This window comes from Bombyx mori, chromosome 10 (assembly GCF_030269925.1).
Source record: "Bombyx mori chromosome 10, ASM3026992v2".
Lineage (NCBI taxonomy): Eukaryota > Metazoa > Arthropoda > Insecta > Lepidoptera > Bombycidae > Bombyx > Bombyx mori.
The window spans coordinates 15,932,003-15,953,290 of NC_085116.1; the positions used below are offsets into that span (position 1 = coordinate 15,932,003).

The window sequence follows — 21,288 nt, forward strand, 5'->3', positions numbered from 1 at the left end:
CGTTTTTTAAACGCGCTGTCGACGTGCGTTTGTAGCGATACACTCGCGATACGCACGCAAGTCAGACGCAGCCTGTAGACCTTTGCACACCTGTATACATTCAAATACGCGTTTGAATCGATACAGACGCGATGCTAACACGCGTTTGTATCGATACACATGCGCGTTAGCATCGCGTTCGTATCGATACAAACGACAACAAACCACTCAGTAGGATAAAAGCGCGCCGTCGACGCGCGTTTCTAAAAAGCGCGTCGACGGCGCGTTTAAAAAACGTGGTGTGCATAGGCCCTAAGGGTTAATACATTTTGCTTGAAACATTGAGATGAAGTTGAAGTTATAACTATGCCCATTAAATAAGTAATTGGCACCGTAACAGCAATAGTCGATCTGAGATGAATTAATAGCGGAATAACTAGTTAAAACAATTAGAATAAGCCACAGGCGCCCCTGTCCATCAGGTTCAAATGCAAATCCACAAAGCAATTGTGAGCTTAATGATGAAATAATACGAAAAAATAGTATTATTAATATATTAACTAATTAAAAAACATAGGAGATTGCAAAGTTTATAACATTACTTAGTACCTTATATACCTACTTAGAACTGTCTCACTAACCCAATTGCAATAAATAGCTTGATATAAATGCAATTTACGTGCGCTTTTTTAAACAAACGTGATTAATGTAACAAATTGAAAAAATGAAGGTTTTTTTTTTAAATTTGAATTTGGTTACGACTTTTAATTATTCAGCCTCCAATGAGTCGGTGCAGTTAGTGTTTTTGGATATGAACAGCCTGTCTGGGTCCAGTCTCAGTTCTTGCATGATGGCGTAGATCTGAACTCGGACGTCCGCTTCGATCTCTTGTTTTCGGCCTAACACCCAAATTCGATCTGTAAGAGAATAAAAAAACTGATGAAAAAAAAAGACGCATTTTGAATAGCGCCTACTACAGAGTCAGTCTCTGAGGAGGGTTTAAAGAGGAGATTAAAATTAATTAAAATATTGTTGGATTATAAATCTATACTAATTTAAAAATCTACAGTGATCTTTACGGATGTTCCATTATAACTACTGAACCGTGCATCCGATTCACTTGAAACTTGGTATCCATGTAGAAAATACATGAAATAATGGATAGGCTAATATTTATATGAGCGTTGGACTCCCTACACCAGTTGCGGGGGCGTTAATGATGAGAATCTATGTGGGGGTGAGAAATAATATTAATTTTAAATGCCCAGCGAAGCGGACGGGAACAGCTAGTAGTGTATGAGGAGGAAAGGACCCTAAGGCAACCGATTGACGCGAGAGATGTGAATAGCCTCACTGTAAGACTGGTTAATTTTGCCTTCACTGATAAAGGTGTTGACTTGGCGTAAATGTCGAGATGTAATAACTAACGGCCATGTCATCTAATTAGGGTTCAGTAGGGGGTTATAACAGTATCTGGATGTTTCTTGCCTTGCAAGGATTCTGTCAGCATGCACGGGCGAACAACTTGGCGAATCATTTTTGTCATAATTTCAAAGGTCAAATGTCGATTTTTTTTAAACTAACTAAATTAACGTTGATACTGTTGTTGTTAAATTTCGATTAACTGAAATTAGTTTTTGGTGATTGCTACAAGTTGCTCTTTAAATAAATAACGTGCGTGTTCAAGTGATCAGAATTAGGAAGTCGGTTTTTTTTATTTATTGCTTAGATGGGTGGACGAGCTCACAGCCCATCTGGTATTAAGTGGTTACTGGAGCCCATAGACATTTACAACGTAAATGCGCCACCCACCTTGAGATATAAGTTCTAAAATCTCAGTATAGTTACAACGGCTGCCCTACCCTTCAAACCGAAACGCATTACTGCTTCACGGCAGAAATAAATAGGCAGGGCGGTGGTACCTACCCGTGCGGACTCACAAGAGGTCCTACCACCAGTAATTACGCAAATTATAATTTTGCGGGCTTCATTTTTATTACACGATGTTATTCCTTCACCGTGGAAGTCAATCGTGAACATTTGTTGAGTACGTATTTCATTAGAAAAATTGGTACCCGCCTGGGATTCGAACACTGGTGCATCGTTCAACACGAATGCACCGGACGTCTTATCCTTTAGGCCACGACAACATCAATTGATTGACTCGCGGTTTTATGTTGCAACAACCGCATTCAGATACGCTGGAATAAATAAATAAAAAAAAGATCTAACCTGAATGCGCAAGACTGACGCTACTACAGGACCAGACGAGCGCGAACTGATCGTAATCCGTGAAGAGTATGTTGTACTGCCCCGCGCCCGGGAGCAGCCTCCCAATCAAATAAGGCATGCGGTTGTTTAGTTTATATCGAAACACTGACGACCCATTGTACGACGGAATGCCGATGCCGTATGAAGTTGACTGGCTTCCTGTCCTGCAATTATTATTTTTAAAGCTTATACGGGTGGACGAGCTCACAGCCCACTTGGTGTTAAGTGGTTACTGGAGCCCATAAACATCTACAACGTAAATGCGCCACCCACCTTGAGATATAAGTTCTAAGGTCTCAAGTATAGTTACAGCGGCTGCCCCGCCCTTCAAACCGAAACGCGTTACTGCTTTACGGCAGAAATAGGCAGGGTGGTGGTACCTACCCGCGCGGACTCACAAGAGGTCCTACCACTAGTAAAGGTTTTAGAGAAATAGACTTTATATTAGAGAAATATACTTCGTAGTGTCTCATTCCCGAACTGATATCAATACGTAGGCTATTTTAACAAGGACTCACGGCCCGTCTCGAAGCCTTTAGATATCATAACGCGTAAGTTCAACACCTCAGTCCGCGATGTCATCCACGCAGATGAGGGTAGGCTGGCTGAGTGAGCTTCATGTGACTATGGGTATTATGGTTGGCTATGTAAGTATTATTACATAAGAGAGAGAGAGAGAGAGAGAATACACTTTATTGCACACCAAAACACAATTTACATTAAAAAAACAATTAAAAAAAAGCAGATACATTTGTTACAATAGGCGGTCTTATCGCTAAAAGCGATCTCTTCCAGACAACCGTTTAATTTATAGAAATTCTGGAAAATATAAAAAAGATAGCAGGTATGTTGCGGTGTACTATAGATAATACATTATTATAGAAGATATATACATACAATAAACAAAATATATACCGTTTACATATAACATGAAATATATACCAATATACATACTTACATACAATACATACTAATATACTTACATACACATAATACATCATAAGGTGTGTCAGTTTTAAATTTAGATTGTTCTTTATGCAGTTCTAGTAAAATTGTATCCTCACCATCTGTTGACAGAATCGACGGTGATCTGGAAGTAACCCCTGTCGTTAAGGGTGACATTAAGTCGGGTGCAACTCGCGGCTATCTCCACCAAGTAGAACGAACGCTCCACTTCGTACCAAATGCCGGTCATCTGTGGAACGATCATCTCATTTGTTAAAATATGACAATGAAATCAATTTTTGTATGTACAAGTAGGTAAATTTGCCGAAAACTATGCCCTTTTTTCGAGGTCAGTCTGTAGTCGGTTTTCTGGATATACATAAAATAATTAATAACAAATAATCATTTCTTTTGTTGTTTTGTTTGTCAGTGTTGTAATTTCCAGTTTGGTCTATTTTTGTTTATCTGTGGAAATAAAAATTGATTCTGTAGTTTAAACTTCGTAGGTTTAAACAGACAAGAATGTCTAACGAAGATTAACTTAATGTGCATACCAATGTAGATAGAATGGAGCTAACTATAAAAACTCACAATATTGCAATCGCGAAAGTTTGACACGCTATCAACGTATTGCAGATTTTTAAATAAAAAAGCGTAATCAAACAAATCGATTAGAGACGAATATAATGAAGTTTGTAAGTCTTAGTAGGATTAGGTTATGCATTTTCATTAATAATGTTTTTACTTTCTCTTATTTGTAGGCATGTTAGAAGCTCTGGTTTGACTACTCGCGCCTCAATGTCTATCACACGTGCTTCTGGTACGCAAAGTCGCAGATCCAAGTTCCAATTTTTTTTAAACGTGACATCGATTTCGCTTCAGAAATAGGTAGGGTGGTGGTACATACCCGTGCGGGCTCACAAGATGCCCTACCTCTAAAAGCATCGTGTGGCAAAGCGACAAGCAATATGGCAAAAATGATACCTCATGGGTGTCAGTGGTTTTTCAAATAAAACACTTATTGTTAACTAATATTTGAAGCCTGTTAAGTTTTAGGACGTAGATTCTTATTGTTCTGTGTTATCGAAACCTTTGGAATTTTTTATAAAATTCGTATCTGTACTGATCTTTCTAGAGTCTGTCCTAATTGTTTTGCATAAGGATTTTCCCGCCTTTCGTACTATACGTGTATGATGCTTGAGAATATTCAAGACGACAGTAACCGTGCGGGCTCACACTACGACCAGTTGAAGTTGTTTAGTCAATTACAAAGTTTACTTACAGTTAAATACGCATCGGAGGTTAATCGTATGCACGTGTTTTCAGCATACGCGCGACACATACCCATATATGTACAATACGATAATAGTTTAATAGAAATATACAGTGATTTTGTTAATCAGAATTTAAGTTTGGTAAATTCTAAAAGCAATAAAATCACTGTATCACTTTCGTTAGTTCCGAAAATTGATTTTCAACGAACACCTCAAAGCGAATTTCATGTTAATAGTTATAGGTACATCATTTAAACTTTTTCATCTATTATCGATCAGGTATTTTATTAAAAATCGTATAACTTTTATGTATTATTTCAACTTTTAATATTGATAATTATGAATCATTAGGTATGCCAATAGTGTTATCAAAATTTTCAATAACCATAAACGATGTAATACCAAAACAAACTCTGCCAATGCCGGTCCCAAGCCTGGACGAGAAAAGAGGAAGGTTGAGTTGGAGTTCGACCTTTCCACACTAAAACAGTCAACGCCGAATATCTGGCGGTGGTTAGTTAGCCGGACCGAAATAAGGCTTCTAAATCTAAATCTCTTCTAAAAGCACTGCCGTGAAAAGACGCAGGACCCCACCACGTGTATTTTCCCAAGAAAGCCTCATGAGGCCACGAAACTCAGCATTGAGGATTGTCGACGCAAAAAAAAACAATTTTAAACTCATAAACATTCGTTAAAATTTGGCTACTCACCCTCTGTGCGTCAAAATTCGGTAGAGACGGGTAGGCCGGGCATCTCCCAAAACCCGTGCCCGTCACGACTTCCGCTAGGGCTCCAAATAAGAGCCATATCTTATACGCTGCGATCAGCTCGCGACCACTCATCTCACGGCAACGATACTCGCAGACTGTGCGGCTGCAGCGTTGTTATGTAAACATTATTTGTTGGAGGCGCAATACCGCTCGCACTGTACACTGTACACTGCCGATGCCGAATTGATTATTCATTAGCCCTCGTTCGGTTAATATGTTCCGCGACGGGCACGGAAGGTCATTACAGTTATTTAAATTAAACATTACTATTAGTTATATTTCGTAATCAAATTTTTTCAAACTTTCTTACGTTCAGTAATCGGTTGCTAACTGAAATTTGTGTAATGTTCGATTCATATATAATATTTTGACGAATTCAATTATCATCGTAATAGTTAAGGATACCGCTGGGCCAGTGGCATAATGATACCTACTTCTTCTATCTTCTATATCGTTCCCTCACTGCTGAGGATCGTGATCACATGTGACGTTCTTCTACTGTGTTCGATCATGGGTGCCGTGGACCGCATGGTACAACAGACTACCACCAAGTGCTTCTCTTACTAGATCTGACCATCTGGCTGGTGTTATGCCCACGGCGCGCTTGCCCTCTCTGCGACCCTATGCGAATGATACCTAGCGTGACTACCTAGCGTCCGCTGAAATGACGGTTGATTTTATTTTTTTCCCTACCTATTAGCTGGTAGCTTAAGGGGCTATTCCAGCCACGCGCCGACGGGTAGGTGAGCTCACGGGTTCAACCCGATAGAATTTGCTAACACCAACCCTAGCAAGAGCAGTGCTTCGCAGAATCTACCACCGGTTCGGAATTTCGATCCACTGAGAAGATCGAACGAGTAACTCAGTGGGTAAACTTTCGAAATATTGTCACCTCACACCGTTCGGAAACCTTTAAAGCGTGCACATGCGTGCGTTTTAATTGATTCCATCAATCATCTCAATCTTGTTTGAGAATGTTCTTGAAATTCTTGCTCCATATCGTTTCTCCAAATTTCCGATAGATGATGCTACAAGCATTGACTATAGAATAACAGATGCCGGAAGTATTCCTAGAGCATTCGAAAAGCCAGAAATTATAAGTTTGCTTATAGAAACGGGTGAACGAATAATGAAAAGAAAACTAGTAAAATATTGCATAATCCAGTGGGTGGCTATCAAGCCGAAGAGGGTAGGTACTGCCATCTGATAGGGTGGACTAGCGGCTATAGCAATTAATTAAAACGTAAATTAAATACTTGAAAACATTGTGTTGACTTGTATAAGAGAAAATATATTCAGAATGACACCGCACATCAAAAGTAAAAGGAACATAATACAAATTCAAATATAGTGCATCATAGACAATTATACGTGGACAGCATCACGACCTTCCAACACCTTCTCCTGATGTTCACTCATGTTGCCGAGACACGTTTCTATACATGCATTAATCTTGCACAGTGTCTTTCAAATTTTACTTTTGACAATGGTTTTGTCATTACGTCAGCTAACTGAATTTCTGTGGGACAGTAGCTAATATTTATTAATCCATGCACGAAGTGTTCATGTATAAAATGGTACCGCACGTCTATGTGCTTAGACCTTTTGTTGAAGGATCCAGACTTCACAAGTTGAATCGAACTTTGGTTATCAACATGTAGATTTATTTTTATGTCCAAACCGGTTGTTTCCTGTAATAGAGATTTGAGATACAATGCCTCTTTGCAACAGTCTGCTGCGGCTATGTACTCGGCTTCAGTCGACGATAGCGCTACTATAGGCTGCCTCTTGGATGCCCATGATATTGGTCCATCGGCTATCATTAGCACGGAACCAGAAGTGCTTCTTCGCGTCAATGGGTCTCCAGCATAATCCGAGTCGCTGTAAGCATCGATGCTCTCTATCGGTTTGTTTCGTTTGAACAAAATGCCTTTATGTTTGGTTCCCACTAAATATTTGAATATTTTCTTGACTTTGGTAACGTCTTCTCTAGTAGGGTTTTCGACCTTCCTGCTAACTAGATTGACCGCTTGTGCGATATCTGGTCTGGTTCTGGTAGACAGGTACAGTAAACTTCCCACTGCTTCCCTATAGGGATATTCCTTCTCCTGGGCAGTTTCCTGTATCGACTTTGAATCGCTACTTGCGGGCGTGTCACAAGGTTTGGCATTTTTCATGTTGTATTTTTCCAGTACGTCAATTATGTAGGATCTCTGAGTAAGAACTATTCCTTCTTTTGAGTTTTTTATTTCCATACCCAGATAAGTACTTGGATTTTCATTCTTTTTCATTTGAAATTTGGTTTCAAGTTTCTTCAAAATAGCTTCGATCTTTTTCTTATCTTTTCCTATGACAAGTCCATCATCAACGAATAGTCCGATTATTATTGATTTATCTTCGTTTATGAAAACGCATCGATCTGTTTTGATTGTCTTGAATCCCAAATCAAACATCGCTTGGGTAAAAGTTTTGTTCCATGTAAATGGAGCTTGTTTTAATCCGTACAAAGATTTTTTTAATCGGCAAACTACTTCAGTAGTATTGCAGTTAGTCTCATAGCCAACAGGCAATTTCATATAAACTTCATCTGATAACTCTCCGTATAAGAAAGCTGTCTTGATGTCAAATGTCATGAAGTAGTAAGATTTAGATGCGGCAATTGCTAATAAAGTTTTTAATGCAGATTGACTTACTACTGGGCTATAAATGTCTTCGAAATCCAGGTTTCCTTTCTGCTCGCATCCACGTACGACTAATCTAGCCTTGTACGTACCGTCATCTTTAATCCGAAATACCCATTTGTTCGACAGTATTTTGTGTCCTTTGGCTTCTGACTTGTCTACTAATACCCAGGTATTATTTTTCTGTAATGATTCCATTTCAGATTGTATCGCCTTCTCCCAATTTCGTCTGTCGGTGCCAGTCACAGCTTCTTTGTATGTTAGTAAAGAGCAGTCATAGTCGTCATTATTTTCTGACGTAAACATGGTCACGCAGCGACTTAACTCATAATCTTTGGTCCATGCTGGTGGTCTCACGTCCCTTTGTGGTCTTCCACTTGAGGGAGATGGTTCATCAACATGATCTTGACTAGAGCTGGAATAAAGGGGGTTAGGTTCCTAAAAAGGTAAGTTCTCATTAATGTTGTTTCTTTTTTCTGGAATTTCAATTTGTTCTGTTTCAGGTTCTGGATTAAGACCTTCGCGTTTCTCAGCAGGAGTACCGCTATAATGCATCTTTTCGACTACTTTTACATCTCTGCTGATAACAACATCATTCCTTTCGGGTATATCTAATATATAAAATTCTCGTGTCACAGTTTTCGTTGCCATACTCCTCCGAAACGGCTCGACCGATTTTCGTGAATCTTAGCGTGCATACCGGTCAGGGTTGAGAATCGAACAACATCTATTTTTCATCCCCCTAAATGTTAAGGGTGGTCCACCCCTAAATTTTATTTGTTATTTTTTAGACGAAAATTTTTGTTTTTATTTTTTTATGATACAGCATACAAAAATACATACAACCCTAAATTTTCACCCTTCTACGATCAACCCTTATTTTTTATTTGCTAATTAAAAACTTTAAATTTTTTTGCGAGAATTTTGTTTTCATTTTGTCATGACGTAGAATAAAAAAATTCATATTACTCTGAAATTTTCACCCCTCTACGATCAACCCCTATTTTTATTTATTAATTATAAACTTTAATTTTTTTGGCAAGATTTTCATTTTTATTTTTATTTTGTCATGAATTAAAATAAAAAATCTGATGTTACTCTCAATTTTTCATCCCTCTATGATCAACCCCAATTTTTTATTTGTTAATTATAAACTTTAATTTTTTTGGCAAGTTTATTTATTTTGTTTTGTCATGACTTAAAATAAAAAAAATCTATAAATTTAAATTTTTTTTTATTCTATGCACAGATCCGCAATAATGTTGCAAGATGGCAATCAAATGTTATAATTGTAGTACGATAAATTCTTATTCAGAGTTTATAATTTCAAGTTCCTTTAATTATGATTTTTTTTAAATTGAATTTGTTCTCCCGCCCTCGCCGGTCGACTACTGATCAACTATCAATCGATCAGCTCTCCCCGCCAGGTGTCACCACTCATGCAGCAAACATCACGTAGTAGGGATGATGACGAAGCCGGTCTCCTGTCTTACTTACTCACTATACATCATAGATTATACAATTAATATAATACTATACATTTTTCAGCCATGTTTTTTTGGTTTTATTTGTGTATCAATAGTATGTTCGGTAGGTCTGAGAATCGGCTACTATCTATTTTTCATACCCCTAAGTGAAAAGGGTTGTCCACCCCAAACATTTATTTTTTATTTTAATTTTTGGATATTTTTTATTGTTCATAATGAGGTATTATGTGGTTAAATGAGGTTTTTTTTCTACAGTAGAATTTCCCTAAAAATCTTATTTAAGGCAACACAACGTTTGCCGGGTCAGCTAGTATATTCTAAAACCTTTTGTATATTCCGCATATCCCAAGAATACTCCTTCTGTCGCTTTGGCTGTGAATTTTCCTCTTCGGTTTTTGTTCATCACAAACGCTCTATTTCCGAATACGTGTAGGTGATTTCCTGATGGTGTTCGTTGTACCCATTTCTCAAATGGGGAATTGCCTTTGAGAGCTCTTGCTGGGCTTCTATTTATTAAATAGTTTGCAGTGTTTACTGCTTCTGCCCAAAGTTTTGCAGGAATATTGGCATCTATCATCAGACATCTAGCTTTATCCATCAGCGACCGATTTTTTCTTTCACTCATGCCGTTTTGCTGGGGGGTATAAGGTGCAGATAGTCTTCGGCTTATACCGTTATCTTTGAGGAATTTATCAAACGCTTTAGACCTGTATTCGCCTCCATTATCAGTTTGTAGATTTTGAATTTTCTTCTTATGAAACAGTTCAACATAGTTTTTATATTCCTTGAATTTATCGATTACTTCGCTCTTTTCTTTTAAGAAATATACACAGCAGTATCTTGTATAATCGTCAATAAATGTTACGAAATACTTTGATCCGGCCATTGATTCGTTCTCAAATGGGCCACACACGTCACTGTGAATTATCTGGAGCACTTCGGTAGAGATTATTTGTCCATGGCTTTGGAATGGTAGAGTGGAAAATTTTCCTTTGATACAAGTCTCACAGGTACCCAAAGTTTTTTCTTTAAAGTCGAGTCCTCGCATCATTTTATTTTTAATCATTTCTTTTAGGTCTCTTTCATTGATGTGACCTAATTTCTTGTGCCATTTCATAATTTCGCTTTCATCACTAGGTGCGAAGTTTGCTGTCTCTTCCGGTTTATCAAATTCAAGATAGTATAATCCATTTCTTCTGTTAGCTTTTAATACAGTTTTCCCGCCTTTTATGACACTGGCTTGTTCTTTTTCAAATAGAACCTTATAGCCATGATCCGTAATTTTGCTTGCAGAAATTAGATTATTCGATAAATCAGGTACATATAATGTGTCAGAAAGACTAATTTTATAGCGTCGATCCTTTGTATAAAGTTCGGCTTTTCCTTTCCCTTTAACTTCGGTCGTATGTTTATCTGAAGCTAGCTTTAGAGTGTCAGTCGCGGGGATTAAATTATGGAGTATACTTTTATCACCCGTCATATGTGACGTACAGCCACTGTCAAGACACCATAAATTGCCTTTACATTTCGATGTTCCTGTTGTTAAACAGATGTTAAATGTCTTTTCTTGACCTTTAGTTTTATTGGGGTTATTGGGTTTCTTCTTTGACCAACAAGCTTCTGTGGAATGCCCTTTCTTATTGCAATCCTTACAAAATTGTACCTTTTTCTTCGTCTTTGTGTAGAAAGCTTCTGAAGCCTGAGGTTCACTATCTTCGGTTTGCCTTCTTGCTTCGTATTCTTCTACGATTTTTATTTTTAAACTGTCAGGACTTGGTAGAACATCTCTCGACTCAATTGCCGTTCGGAAGCTATCGAAATTTGTAGGTAAACTGTACAACATCATTATACTTAATAACTCTGGATGAATTTTGACATCCATGTCTTCTAATTTACCTACTACATCCATAAAATTACTGAGATGGTCTCTCATATCTTCTTGTGGAGTCATTTTCTTTAATACTAGCTGCTTTAACAACGTAGCCTTTCTTGCCGGCCCTGAACTTTGGTGAATAGACTTAAGTTTGTCCCATACCTCCTTGGATGTATTACACCCTTTAACTTGTTTCAGTTCTGGTGGAGATATAAGTAAAATTAGCTCTGACCTTGCCTTTAAGTCTTCCTTTATGAACGCACTCTTTTCTTCGGCAGTCGTAGTTGCCGCTAACGCTTTTGCACCACTAGCGTATTCCCATAAATCGTATCTTACGAGAATCGCCTGTGCTTGTAAGCACCAGGTATCATAGTTTGATTTTGTCAGAGGTCCGTGGATCGTAACCACTTGTTTAATATCAGGTGGACATTGAACTACTAACCCTCTACAGTCTAATCAAGGGAAATACCAAAAATATACCATGTTATCAGATAATTAGAGTAGAGTATGTAGAGCTTAGAAGGCGTGACCGACGTTTTTAAATTGTCAGAACGTAATTAATAATGTGAAAAATGCCTCTGGTAAATTTACCATAGGCATTTTAATTAATTAATTAACATTACATTTTAAATCGACTAGGTCCTGACAGAGCTACTTTTAAATTAAACGCGAATTACTTTTTTTTCACCTAATTTATGAGTCCATTTCAGCGTAACCCTACACGTAGGTGAGGTCACGGGGCTCAAACCTGACGACGTTGCTAACAATAACCCTAGCAAAAGCCGTGCTTTGCAGAATCTACCACCGGATTGGAAACGCGACCCACTGAGAAGATCCGGCGAGAAACTCAGTGCTTGGGCTGTGTCTGTGGATTAATTTACTCGCAGAGCCCTTTGTCGCAAGTGACGTGTTCGACGAGAACGATGACCGGGCGAATTACTGGTGATAGCGTATTATGTGTGCCCGCACGGTGGGGTACCATCATCTTGCTTTTTCCTGCCGTGAAGCAATAATGCGTTCCAGTTTGAAGGGTGGAGTAATCGTTGTACTATAAAATCGAGACCATAGAACTCACGTCTCAAGGTGGGTGGCGGTATTGACGTGGTTAATGTTGGTGGGTTCTAGTGACTACTTAGCACCAAGTGAGCCGTGAGCTTCGTAACCCATTAAAGTAATTAAAAAAGATTGACATTATACATTGTCCCGATTGGCTTATGAAAACAATAGAAAACAATTAAATAGGTATTTAGAAAGCAGCCGTTCTTACGGCAATCAAATGCGTAGGTAATGGATAAAAACAACAGATTCAATATTATTACCAAACGTATTTATTCAATAACTTAGTTACACGAAAATCACAACTATCGTCTTTCTTATCACTAATCCTCTTATAATAATTAGAATAAACTAAATATAATAGAATACATAATAAATAGAAATAACAGAACATCAAGAATAATTAGTGTTATTGATATTCGAAGGGAAGCATTTACGCGCACAATTGTACGAATTCTACCGGATCAGACCATAATATGTGGTAACTGACACCTCTAGATTTACATTCATCTTATATAATACATGTTATGTACTTTGATGTTGACATGAAAAAGGCACTGAATTGTTATATCTCTTGATTTTAGCGGTAGGCAGCGGCTTGGCTCTGCCCCTGGCATTGCTGAAGTCCATGGGCGACGGTAACCACTCACCATCAGGTGGGCCGTATGCTCCTCTGCCTACAAGGGCAATAAAAAAAAAATGTATCGATCCATTAGCGGTGCTTCTAGGTACCTTAAGCACCGTCACCGTCCTCGCTTGCGACGAAGTGCTCGACGAGTAAATTAACCCATAGACACAGCCCACTGAGTTTCTCGCCGGATCTTCTCAGTGGGTCGCGTTTCCGATCCGGTGGTAGGTTCTGCGAAGCACGGCTCTTGCTAGGGTTCGTGTTAGCAACATCGTCAGGTTTGAGCCCCGCGAGCTCACCTACTAGTTAAGGTTCCGGTGAAATAGCCTCTCAAGGCTATCAGCTTAGGTAGGAAAAAGAAAACGCGTGATCAGTGTCGAAAATTGTTATCAAAACAAACCGCGAATGATAGTAACGATAACGTAGTTAGTAGAGTAAAAAATAAATGTTACGGTTGCGGCGCAGCGGCGCGAGCGGAGTAATACGTTCTAATTGTTCCAAGTGTAGTTCAAATTTTACCGCGGTCGACTTCATTCAAATACCGCGAACGCGATCGCGAAGTACAACGACCGCTGAGACCTCAGTGTGCTTAGTGCGAGTTCTTTAACGATCTGGATAGCGTAAAAGTTTACCCAATTTTGTATGCAGTTGGAACAGCGCCCCTAGCGGCAAACGTACGCAAACGATCCCATTCCATACAAATATGAGCTATCTTATACGCTATCGAGAATGTTAGAAAACTCGCACTAAGCACACAGATGTTGGTAAGCCGTCCACCCAGATGTGTAATTTTGAAAGTTTACCTATGGTTTTTACTGGGGCTGTACCTGACTTGTGTTTATCCAGTAGTGTTCATACTGAGCGCCCAAATTATGTTAAGTCATCGCTACACACTGCTCAGCCAAGTTTGGTATCATGTACTAATGTAAGTACACCTCCCGGAAATAATAATTTTGCCCGTAAATGTAATGTAAACTCGTCTCGTAAACATGTTGATAAACAAATTGATTCAAATTCGCCGCGTTCCGACGATATGCCTTGTTTACATCCTTATCTCGTCCTGTTAAGCAGGGGGAGTGTTTTAACCGCCCTCATGTACCTAGCGAATTTAAATCAGTATCTCCTAGTGAATTTTGTGATAATCAGTGCATCGTAAATAATAGAAATAAATGTAAAACGTCACGTGGTCCGTCACCGAGTAGGGCGACCATTATTTTTTCGGGACAAAACCAGGAATTTGGTATTAAAATGTTCGCGACGGACATGATGATTAGGAATAGTTAAGATATGTTAAAAATATTATAAAATAAGAGGATGTCCGTGACAAATAAATAGAAATAGAGAATGTCCAACTAAATACAAATAAGTTGTTAATAGAAATAGGCTAAACGTAGAAATAAGTTAAATTGTAAATATTTTATTTTGAAGATTGGTCCTCGTGGTCTTTGATTTGGCGTACGAGAGCGGGAGCGAGTCATAATAGAGCGAGACAAAAATGGGCAAATAATAGAGCGAGCGAGGCGCCCAAGAAAACAATAGACACCCACCGCGCCAAATTTTAATGGTCATAGTTCTGTCACCTTTTCGTCTGTAACTTCTTCGCAAAATGGCAACGCGCGACGACCTATTTTAGGTATAGAGATTTTAGGAATCCGAGGTAGGGGTTTAATCGACACCGCAGCCAAATTAACTGTTGCCGGTTCTTCACTCTACGCCTTACTGCAACAGCATAACCAGCCTTTTCTTCTCTAGTTCTATGCGTGTTAAGCTCGCCGATGGTTCAATGCAAACACGACAAATGCTGTCAAGGACACTTGATGTGAAGTTATTACCGGGTAAGATGATTCTCATAGAATTCGTCGCATTCCCGGACGCTCAGGATAATGCCACATTATTGGGTGTAGACTTTTTAGTAGCAGCTGGTTTAGCCTTCGACTTCGATACTTCGACATGGCGCTACCAAGGTTTTGAACGAGTTTTTCCATTGGAGTTCGAGTATTCCGGTGACCTCACGCCTTGTTCCGCTGTTGATTTTTTAAGAGAAAACGAGGAAACTATGCTGTACCCTCCCGAGCGTGACCGCCTAGCTACTCTTCTGCAGTGCAATGAGGATGTCTTCACACCAGGGGGAGACCCAATGCCTTACGCTGAATATCATAAAGATGATAGGAAGTTGCAATCCGACAAAAGTCGGTTATCTGGTCCCAGTTACCAAGTAGGTGATCTAGTCCTTCTCTCTATGCACTTGTTAAGTGATGCCGCCAAAGGTAGAACGAAGCAGTTCATGAATAAGCGTGAAGGACCCTACCAGATTAGCAATATCATTAGTCATACTACCTATGAGGTTACTGATTTGAATTCGCAGATTTTAGGGAAATTTCATGCTTCTCATTTGAAGCCGTATCGTAATCAAACCGGTCAGGTCTCGGCTCCAGTACAGCCTCGACGCCTGCGTGGACGGCCGCGTCTTGTTGCTTCTGCCGAGCCACCAACGAGGCATTCTAGTGACTCGGAGGGGGAGGATATAACGGAACCAAGTATCCGAACGTGCGATACCGCCCCCGCCGCCGCCTTGCCCCCCGCTGAGACAGAGCTCTGTCGCGCGATGTCGACCGGCAAAATATTGTACATCTTAGCTTTTCTTAACTTTTTATTTTTATTTTAGTTATTGTGACGCTTTTCTATTAAAACCACATACAAATCAGTGTCATTTCCATATCTTCTTCGCAAACAGCCCGGAACACCGAACTCACAAAAACTCACAAAAGCCCCACCGGTCGGAATTTTAGTGTTAAAAATGTTAATTTTAAATGCTCAGCGAAGCGGACGGGTACAGTATATCAATATATACCTTCGCTTCGGCTTCGCTTCTATACCTACTCGTGCTACTCAAAGAGTTTTCTTTTTTTTTTTTTACTGTACTAAGTAGTTAGATCCGCTACGTACTTAGTGTGTAGTGTTAATACGTGAAGTGTGGGCATTGAAGTGGGGGTTGGGGTGTGAGTGGAAAGATGACGTATGATAGGCCTAACTAAACGAAAGAAGTCATTTATTAATTTCTAAGATGGTTGGACAATCTCATGGCCTATCTGATATTAAATGGTTATCCGAGCCGTTTGCCGCATGCAGTCCGAGAAAGCAATTACATGTAACTTTGAAGAAAATAATGGTGACTTTTTTTTTATATATTGATATTTAGTCGCCTAGTTGTGAAACATAACTCTAGTATAAATAAAGACATTTGACGAAAACACTCTGAATTCAATTGCACTTTGAAGTAATGCACAGGGTAATGAACCACGTTAATTCTGCGGTAATGTAGCGGCTTGACTGTGTCCTCGGCATTGTTGATGTCCATGAGCGACGATGACTAATTACCGTCAGGTAGGCCGTATGTTCGTCGGCCTACAATGATAAAGTGGAATTAGAAGTTGGTCCCCCCAACCCCCCGCGGCGCCCCCTCCCGGGCAGTCAACGTGAGCAGCTACCACTTAATATTAAGGGCGATATCGGACTTTTCGACGGCGCGGTACGTGGTGTGCAGGACGGCCTTGGCTTTATCCGAATCTTTCCCGTCGAGCCAGTCCGTGTACAGTTTCCTCAGGAACTTGTTCTCGACGGGCGTGGCCAGCGGTAGCTGCGAGTACAGCGTCTCTAGTCGCAGCACGAGCTCGCGCCCCGCCTCGCCCCCCGCGGCCCGCGCCTGGCCCCCCCCGACCCGCACCTGGGCGCCGCCGTTGAGGCAACCTGAGAGCGGGGGCGGCCTTATTATAATACTGTTTTAGGTATTACACAGCTAGCTAATTTGACCTGTCCAAATTTTAGCATAACAAAAAAGGTTAAATATTTAAAAATTCGTAAACGTTGCTCAGACTATTTCTTTTTTTTCATAACATTCTCTAGTTGCCCGTAAAACAAAATTAGTTAACAACAAAGAAAATCGACTTCAACTGTAGTAAAATGAAAATATCAACAATACTACATTGGGTCAATTAAAAAAGTATTATTAAGAAAAACCATAGGTCAAATCTTGATAAAATTGAAATGGGATCACAAGAGAAGTATCAGCTTTCAAATAAATAAATCAAAAAATCTTCAAATTAATTCACGAAGATAAAAGTTCTGAAGTAATAAATAAAACTGTTGAATCGAGAACCTTCTTTTTAAAGTCGGTTAAAAAGTAGCCAACTCACTCACGATCTGGTTTCTTACTTCTTATCTCTGACTACATCGGATAGTTAAGCCTTTGCGTCCTTATTCCTAATTTACCTACCTGAAGGACAAGCCATGACTTCGACGTAGTGGTAGGGAGACTTCCCCCTCTTTAGTTTCTGGACAAGATTCTGAATGTTTCTGAAGCCGTTGGCGATCGCGAAACGAAGCACCTCTTTGCCGTCTCTCTCTAAAGTCACCTCTTTGAAGTCTGGATTCCTGGAAGATGTTATAAAGCAAAACATATACATATTTCTGTTTTATGCGGTTTGATTACAAAGACCAAAGAACAATAACAATGGACCTGGTAGTTTTCAATTTATTCAAATCAAGCCACAGCCTCTTGTCTCAAGCAGCCTAGCGACCTTTAGCTCATGACGTGTATGTACTGCACGTAAACTATGAACTCATCGGTCATTTAAAGAATGTAATTTTGCTGTGTCACCACATGAGGCGCCACTGACGCGTGGACTTGCGCAAACATTGTCCGGCGACTCCGCAGCTGGCCACCACGACCTCGTCTTTCTAACGTAACCATAACAGACTCACCTCAGATTCCTATACACGAGTTGAGCATCGGTCTCTCCAAAGAGTTGTTCGGCTCCGTAGAGGAAGACATGGTCGGCGCCGCCACCAGAGCCGGAGCCCCGGTGTCGGCGGACTGCCCCTTCACCCCACGGACTGTCCAACGAAGAGCTCTCCGCATCGTTTAGTGACATGTTGCTGTTGTCCAACATTTGTTCTAGCTCGACTAAAATTGTCACATTTATAGGGCTGCCCTGACTTTTGTTTAACCATTTATTTATTAATATATTTTGCTTCTAGAATTTATCGTAAGATGAGTCGACTATTATCAAAGCCGGCAATCTGACTTTTGGACAATGATTGGTAAATCAGAAAAACGAATTATTGACTTTGTATTCCATTGGCAGTCACAAAACTCTTCGGAACGACATCTTAGATAAATAACAGGTTAACTATTAACCTTTATTTAATGCAGGTTTTGAACCGTATTCTTTGAAGGAGACGATTATATTCAAATCAATCTGTATTGACATATCAATAATTTTTTTTTGTCCAAATGCACAGATTGCCACCTTTGATAATAGACGACTCAGATATTACAAATCAGCCGTACATGTGTCTTGAAAAATTACAATGCAAATAAGGAAGCTTCATTAATTTATTGCACAGCTGTCTAAATATTATAAAAGAAAATAGTATTGAAAGAATTATTAATTCTCATAAACAATTGTATACTTACTCGCAGTTATGACACAGTCTACATCATGACAGCTAAGCAAATCATTGTAAAATTCCTCCCGAGATGCTTCTAGTTTCTTATCGTAGCACGGCATGACGGTCACGTGGTACACCTCTCCGGGAGTAAGCTCCTTAGTACGGGACAGGTATTGCTTTACCAGAGAACCCATTATTTGTTGTGGGGATTTTGTGGTGGATATGTAGGGTAGTATAAAGTTACCGTGCGTTTTTTCAGCATAGCACACCCAGCCTGAAAATTGTTGATTAGTTGGTTGGTTAATTGTTTTTAATAAGAGTTTTCGTATAAATGTAAATCTTTATGAACAAAGCCACCATCTAACGTCAACTTGAAATATAAAGTAAGATATTAATAACTGCTCAATTTTTTTTTAATTGTTATTATTTTATAGCAGCAGAAATAGGCATATAGTACCAATAATATTTCCAATTATATTCTCAAACTAAAGCATGCTTACCAGGGCACGAACTGGCTAACATCGGAAGATATTTTCCATTGGGATCAGCCTGTTGATCCTGATACCTTTGTACAAATTCTTGCTGTGCTTCTAACAGAGATAAGTCTTCTGCTATCGTCATGTCAAGAACTAGATCTGCTCCAAGACTTTTAAAGTACCCTGTGATAATGAATTAAAAGTTAGACATTGTAAGGACCTCCAAATAACCAAACCATCTTGTAATTTGTTATTACAATTAAATCTACATAACCTTTAGATTTGTCTATGGGACACTTGGTGTTTGGTTACAAACAGAGCTTATTGACATCATATTGTGACTGTTGGTACCCACCTTGTTACAAGAAGTTTCATTGTAATAGAGGAATACAATACATTTGCCATTTATGTATCACATATGTCAAACAAAATCCTCAGAAAATTTATTTAGTATCTACTGCAAACTGAGCAGTTTTTATTTAATTTGTATTCATAGCAAAGTGATGAAATGTGAATGTATTTTGAAACACAATACAGTTACTTTCTGCTGAGTATTTCTGGAATGTTTTCATTACAATATCATTATAAATATAGACCTGCTAATTTATTTGTGGCATGTTCAGGCGGTAGCTTGTACCTAGCTGCTAGTGACAGTATGGGTTGCGGCGACAGAGATATTACTATTAAACTAACATCCTTCACCACTCCTTTACTGTCTGTGTATTTACGGTCTGAAAATACCCTGAAATTAAAATATGTTTACTATGCAAAATATAATTAATAAATTAATTATATTTTTGTTCCATGAATAGGAACTACTATTCATTTAAGTGTCTAGTGCTACTTGTAGGGAGGACTACAGTCATCGCACCTGTTTTTGCCAAAAAGCAGTCATACTTTTGGTTTGAAGAATGGCACAGCTCTTATGAAATATACTTGGATTCAGTGTCTCACAGTGGGTGCTGGCATTCACTTAGTGATATATACAGGCTTCTATAATCTTTCTGGACCAGGTGGCCAGGAATTAATAACCCCGTCAACTCCCCCCTTATTTTTTATACCTTAAAAGTTATTCCTTCTTTAACTTGTTAGGCATTTCGTGATATTATGTTAGAAACTCTCTTTGGTAATGAAAACTCATAGGACTTACTTAAGTAGCTCTTCTTGACTTTGTTTAGTAATGAGCACACTCTCAGCAGATGTGATGCATCCACTGCACGCAAGACAGTCTGCTAAGGTGATTTCAACTTTCTTCAACTTCTGCTCTGTTCCGCTTGACACATCAAAGTACCCACCTTCGCCAATCTTTATTTTGGCACCTGTCTTTGTTTTAGATTTGTCGATTTTGATTGGTTTTACGCATTCCTAAAAATGTTAACTTTATGATAAATTTACTGATTGATTCACTTTCATAAGTTTGCTTGATGTTAATACTTAATACTCAATGAGTTGTTCACTCATTTATTGTTATAGTACTAGTTTTAAATAGAGTATGAAATAGTAAAAAAAACTTAATACGATAAAAACTCTGATTGTTAAATTCAGAATAATTTTTACTTTAAAGTCCCTTTTGTCTCAATTTTGATTCGATAGTTAGTAGTGCTTGTATAAATTATAGTATATTATGAATAATTATATTATCAAAGTAGATTGGTACAAAATTTTAATAACAATTCAATTAAAATGAAATGAATTGTTACAAAAAAGTTATATTTGAATTGTTTTTTTTTTCGCCAGCAAAGGATTTTATTGATAACAAAAAAAAAACATACCTGTGAAGGAGTTATGAAATCGTCAAGATCCGTAAGTTGTAATGCACCACTAAATCGAGATGCCATTTTATTATTGAACAGGCGTCTTGGTATGAAGTAAATAATAAATGTGATGTACGATTAATTTGATAAAGTGCAAGGTTATGACGTTACATTTTATCAACACAGCTGAAAATGACATACGACAATTACGACATTAAATGACGTTTGTGGTTTTTTTTTTCTGTATGAAAAATGGTAAATGATACTTAATTTAAAATACTTCAAAATTACTTAATTTAAATATAATTTAAATAGAGCACTGATCTGGAAAGAGTCTGGCAAAAGGAAGAGAGGCCGCCCCAGAACAACTTGGCGTCGCTCGGTGGAGCAGGAGCTAGGGGTCTTGGGCACGACGTGGGAGGAGCTAGAACAGACTGCCCAAGACCGATATAAATGGAAAAATTTGATTCGAGCCCTACACCCCAGCAGAGGGTAATAGGAAACAATGATGATGATGATGAAATATAGCTAAATGAGGCAATGTTACTTAAATAAACTTAAACATAACGGTATTTTATTTTAATTCATTTGGTTAAAATTGTTGAAAATTAAAGGAATATTCTAAAATTCACATGCTAGATAA

The 21,288-nt window shown here is 38.7% G+C and overlaps 2 protein-coding genes across 2 annotated transcripts; both read right to left on the minus strand.

Annotated features, from left to right (window-relative positions):
• Window positions 1–519: 519 nt before the first annotated feature.
• Window positions 520–5,477, minus strand: LOC101739203 (apolipoprotein D). The gene is made up of 4 exons (XM_004921539.5): window positions 5,180–5,477; window positions 3,315–3,445; window positions 2,212–2,414; window positions 520–896 (listed from the first exon to the last, which is right to left on the minus strand). The coding sequence occupies exons 1-4, from the start codon at window positions 5,309–5,311 to the stop codon at window positions 748–750; spliced, it is 615 nt and encodes a 204-aa protein (XP_004921596.1). The 5' UTR covers window positions 5,312–5,477; the 3' UTR covers window positions 520–747.
• Window positions 5,478–12,585: 7,108 nt separating this feature from the next.
• On the minus strand, window positions 12,586–20,844 carry LOC101738913 (probable cytosolic Fe-S cluster assembly factor GL21135). The gene is made up of 8 exons (XM_004921538.5): window positions 20,664–20,844; window positions 20,042–20,256; window positions 19,488–19,633; window positions 18,916–19,074; window positions 18,441–18,689; window positions 17,726–17,927; window positions 17,238–17,395; window positions 12,586–16,711 (listed from the first exon to the last, which is right to left on the minus strand). Exons 1-8 carry the CDS (start codon window positions 20,727–20,729, stop codon window positions 16,449–16,451), a joined length of 1,458 nt encoding a protein of 485 aa, XP_004921595.1. The 5' UTR covers window positions 20,730–20,844; the 3' UTR covers window positions 12,586–16,448.
• Window positions 20,845–21,288: the final 444 nt, after the last annotated feature.

Excerpts from the sequence above, each read along its gene's own strand:
- LOC101738913 (XM_004921538.5), bottom strand. The coding sequence starts at position 20,729 with ATGGCATCTCGATTTAGTGGTGCATTACAACTTACGGATCTTGACGAT. Across the intron at positions 20,257-20,663 it reads ATTTCATAACTCCTTCACAG|GAATGCGTAAAACCAATCAA; the intron begins GTATGTTTTTTT and ends TAACATTTTTAG. Across the intron at positions 17,928-18,440 it reads AGACTGTGTCATAACTGCGA|TCGAGCTAGAACAAATGTTG; the intron begins GTAAGTATACAA and ends TGACAATTTTAG.
- LOC101739203 (XM_004921539.5), bottom strand. The coding sequence starts at position 5,311 with ATGAGTGGTCGCGAGCTGATCGCAGCGTATAAGATATGGCTCTTATTT. Across the intron at positions 2,415-3,314 it reads GTCGATTCTGTCAACAGATG|GACAGGAAGCCAGTCAACTT; the intron begins GTGAGGATACAA and ends TAATAATTGCAG. Across the intron at positions 897-2,211 it reads CGTCAGTCTTGCGCATTCAG|ATCGAATTTGGGTGTTAGGC; the intron begins GTTAGATCTTTT and ends ATTCTCTTACAG.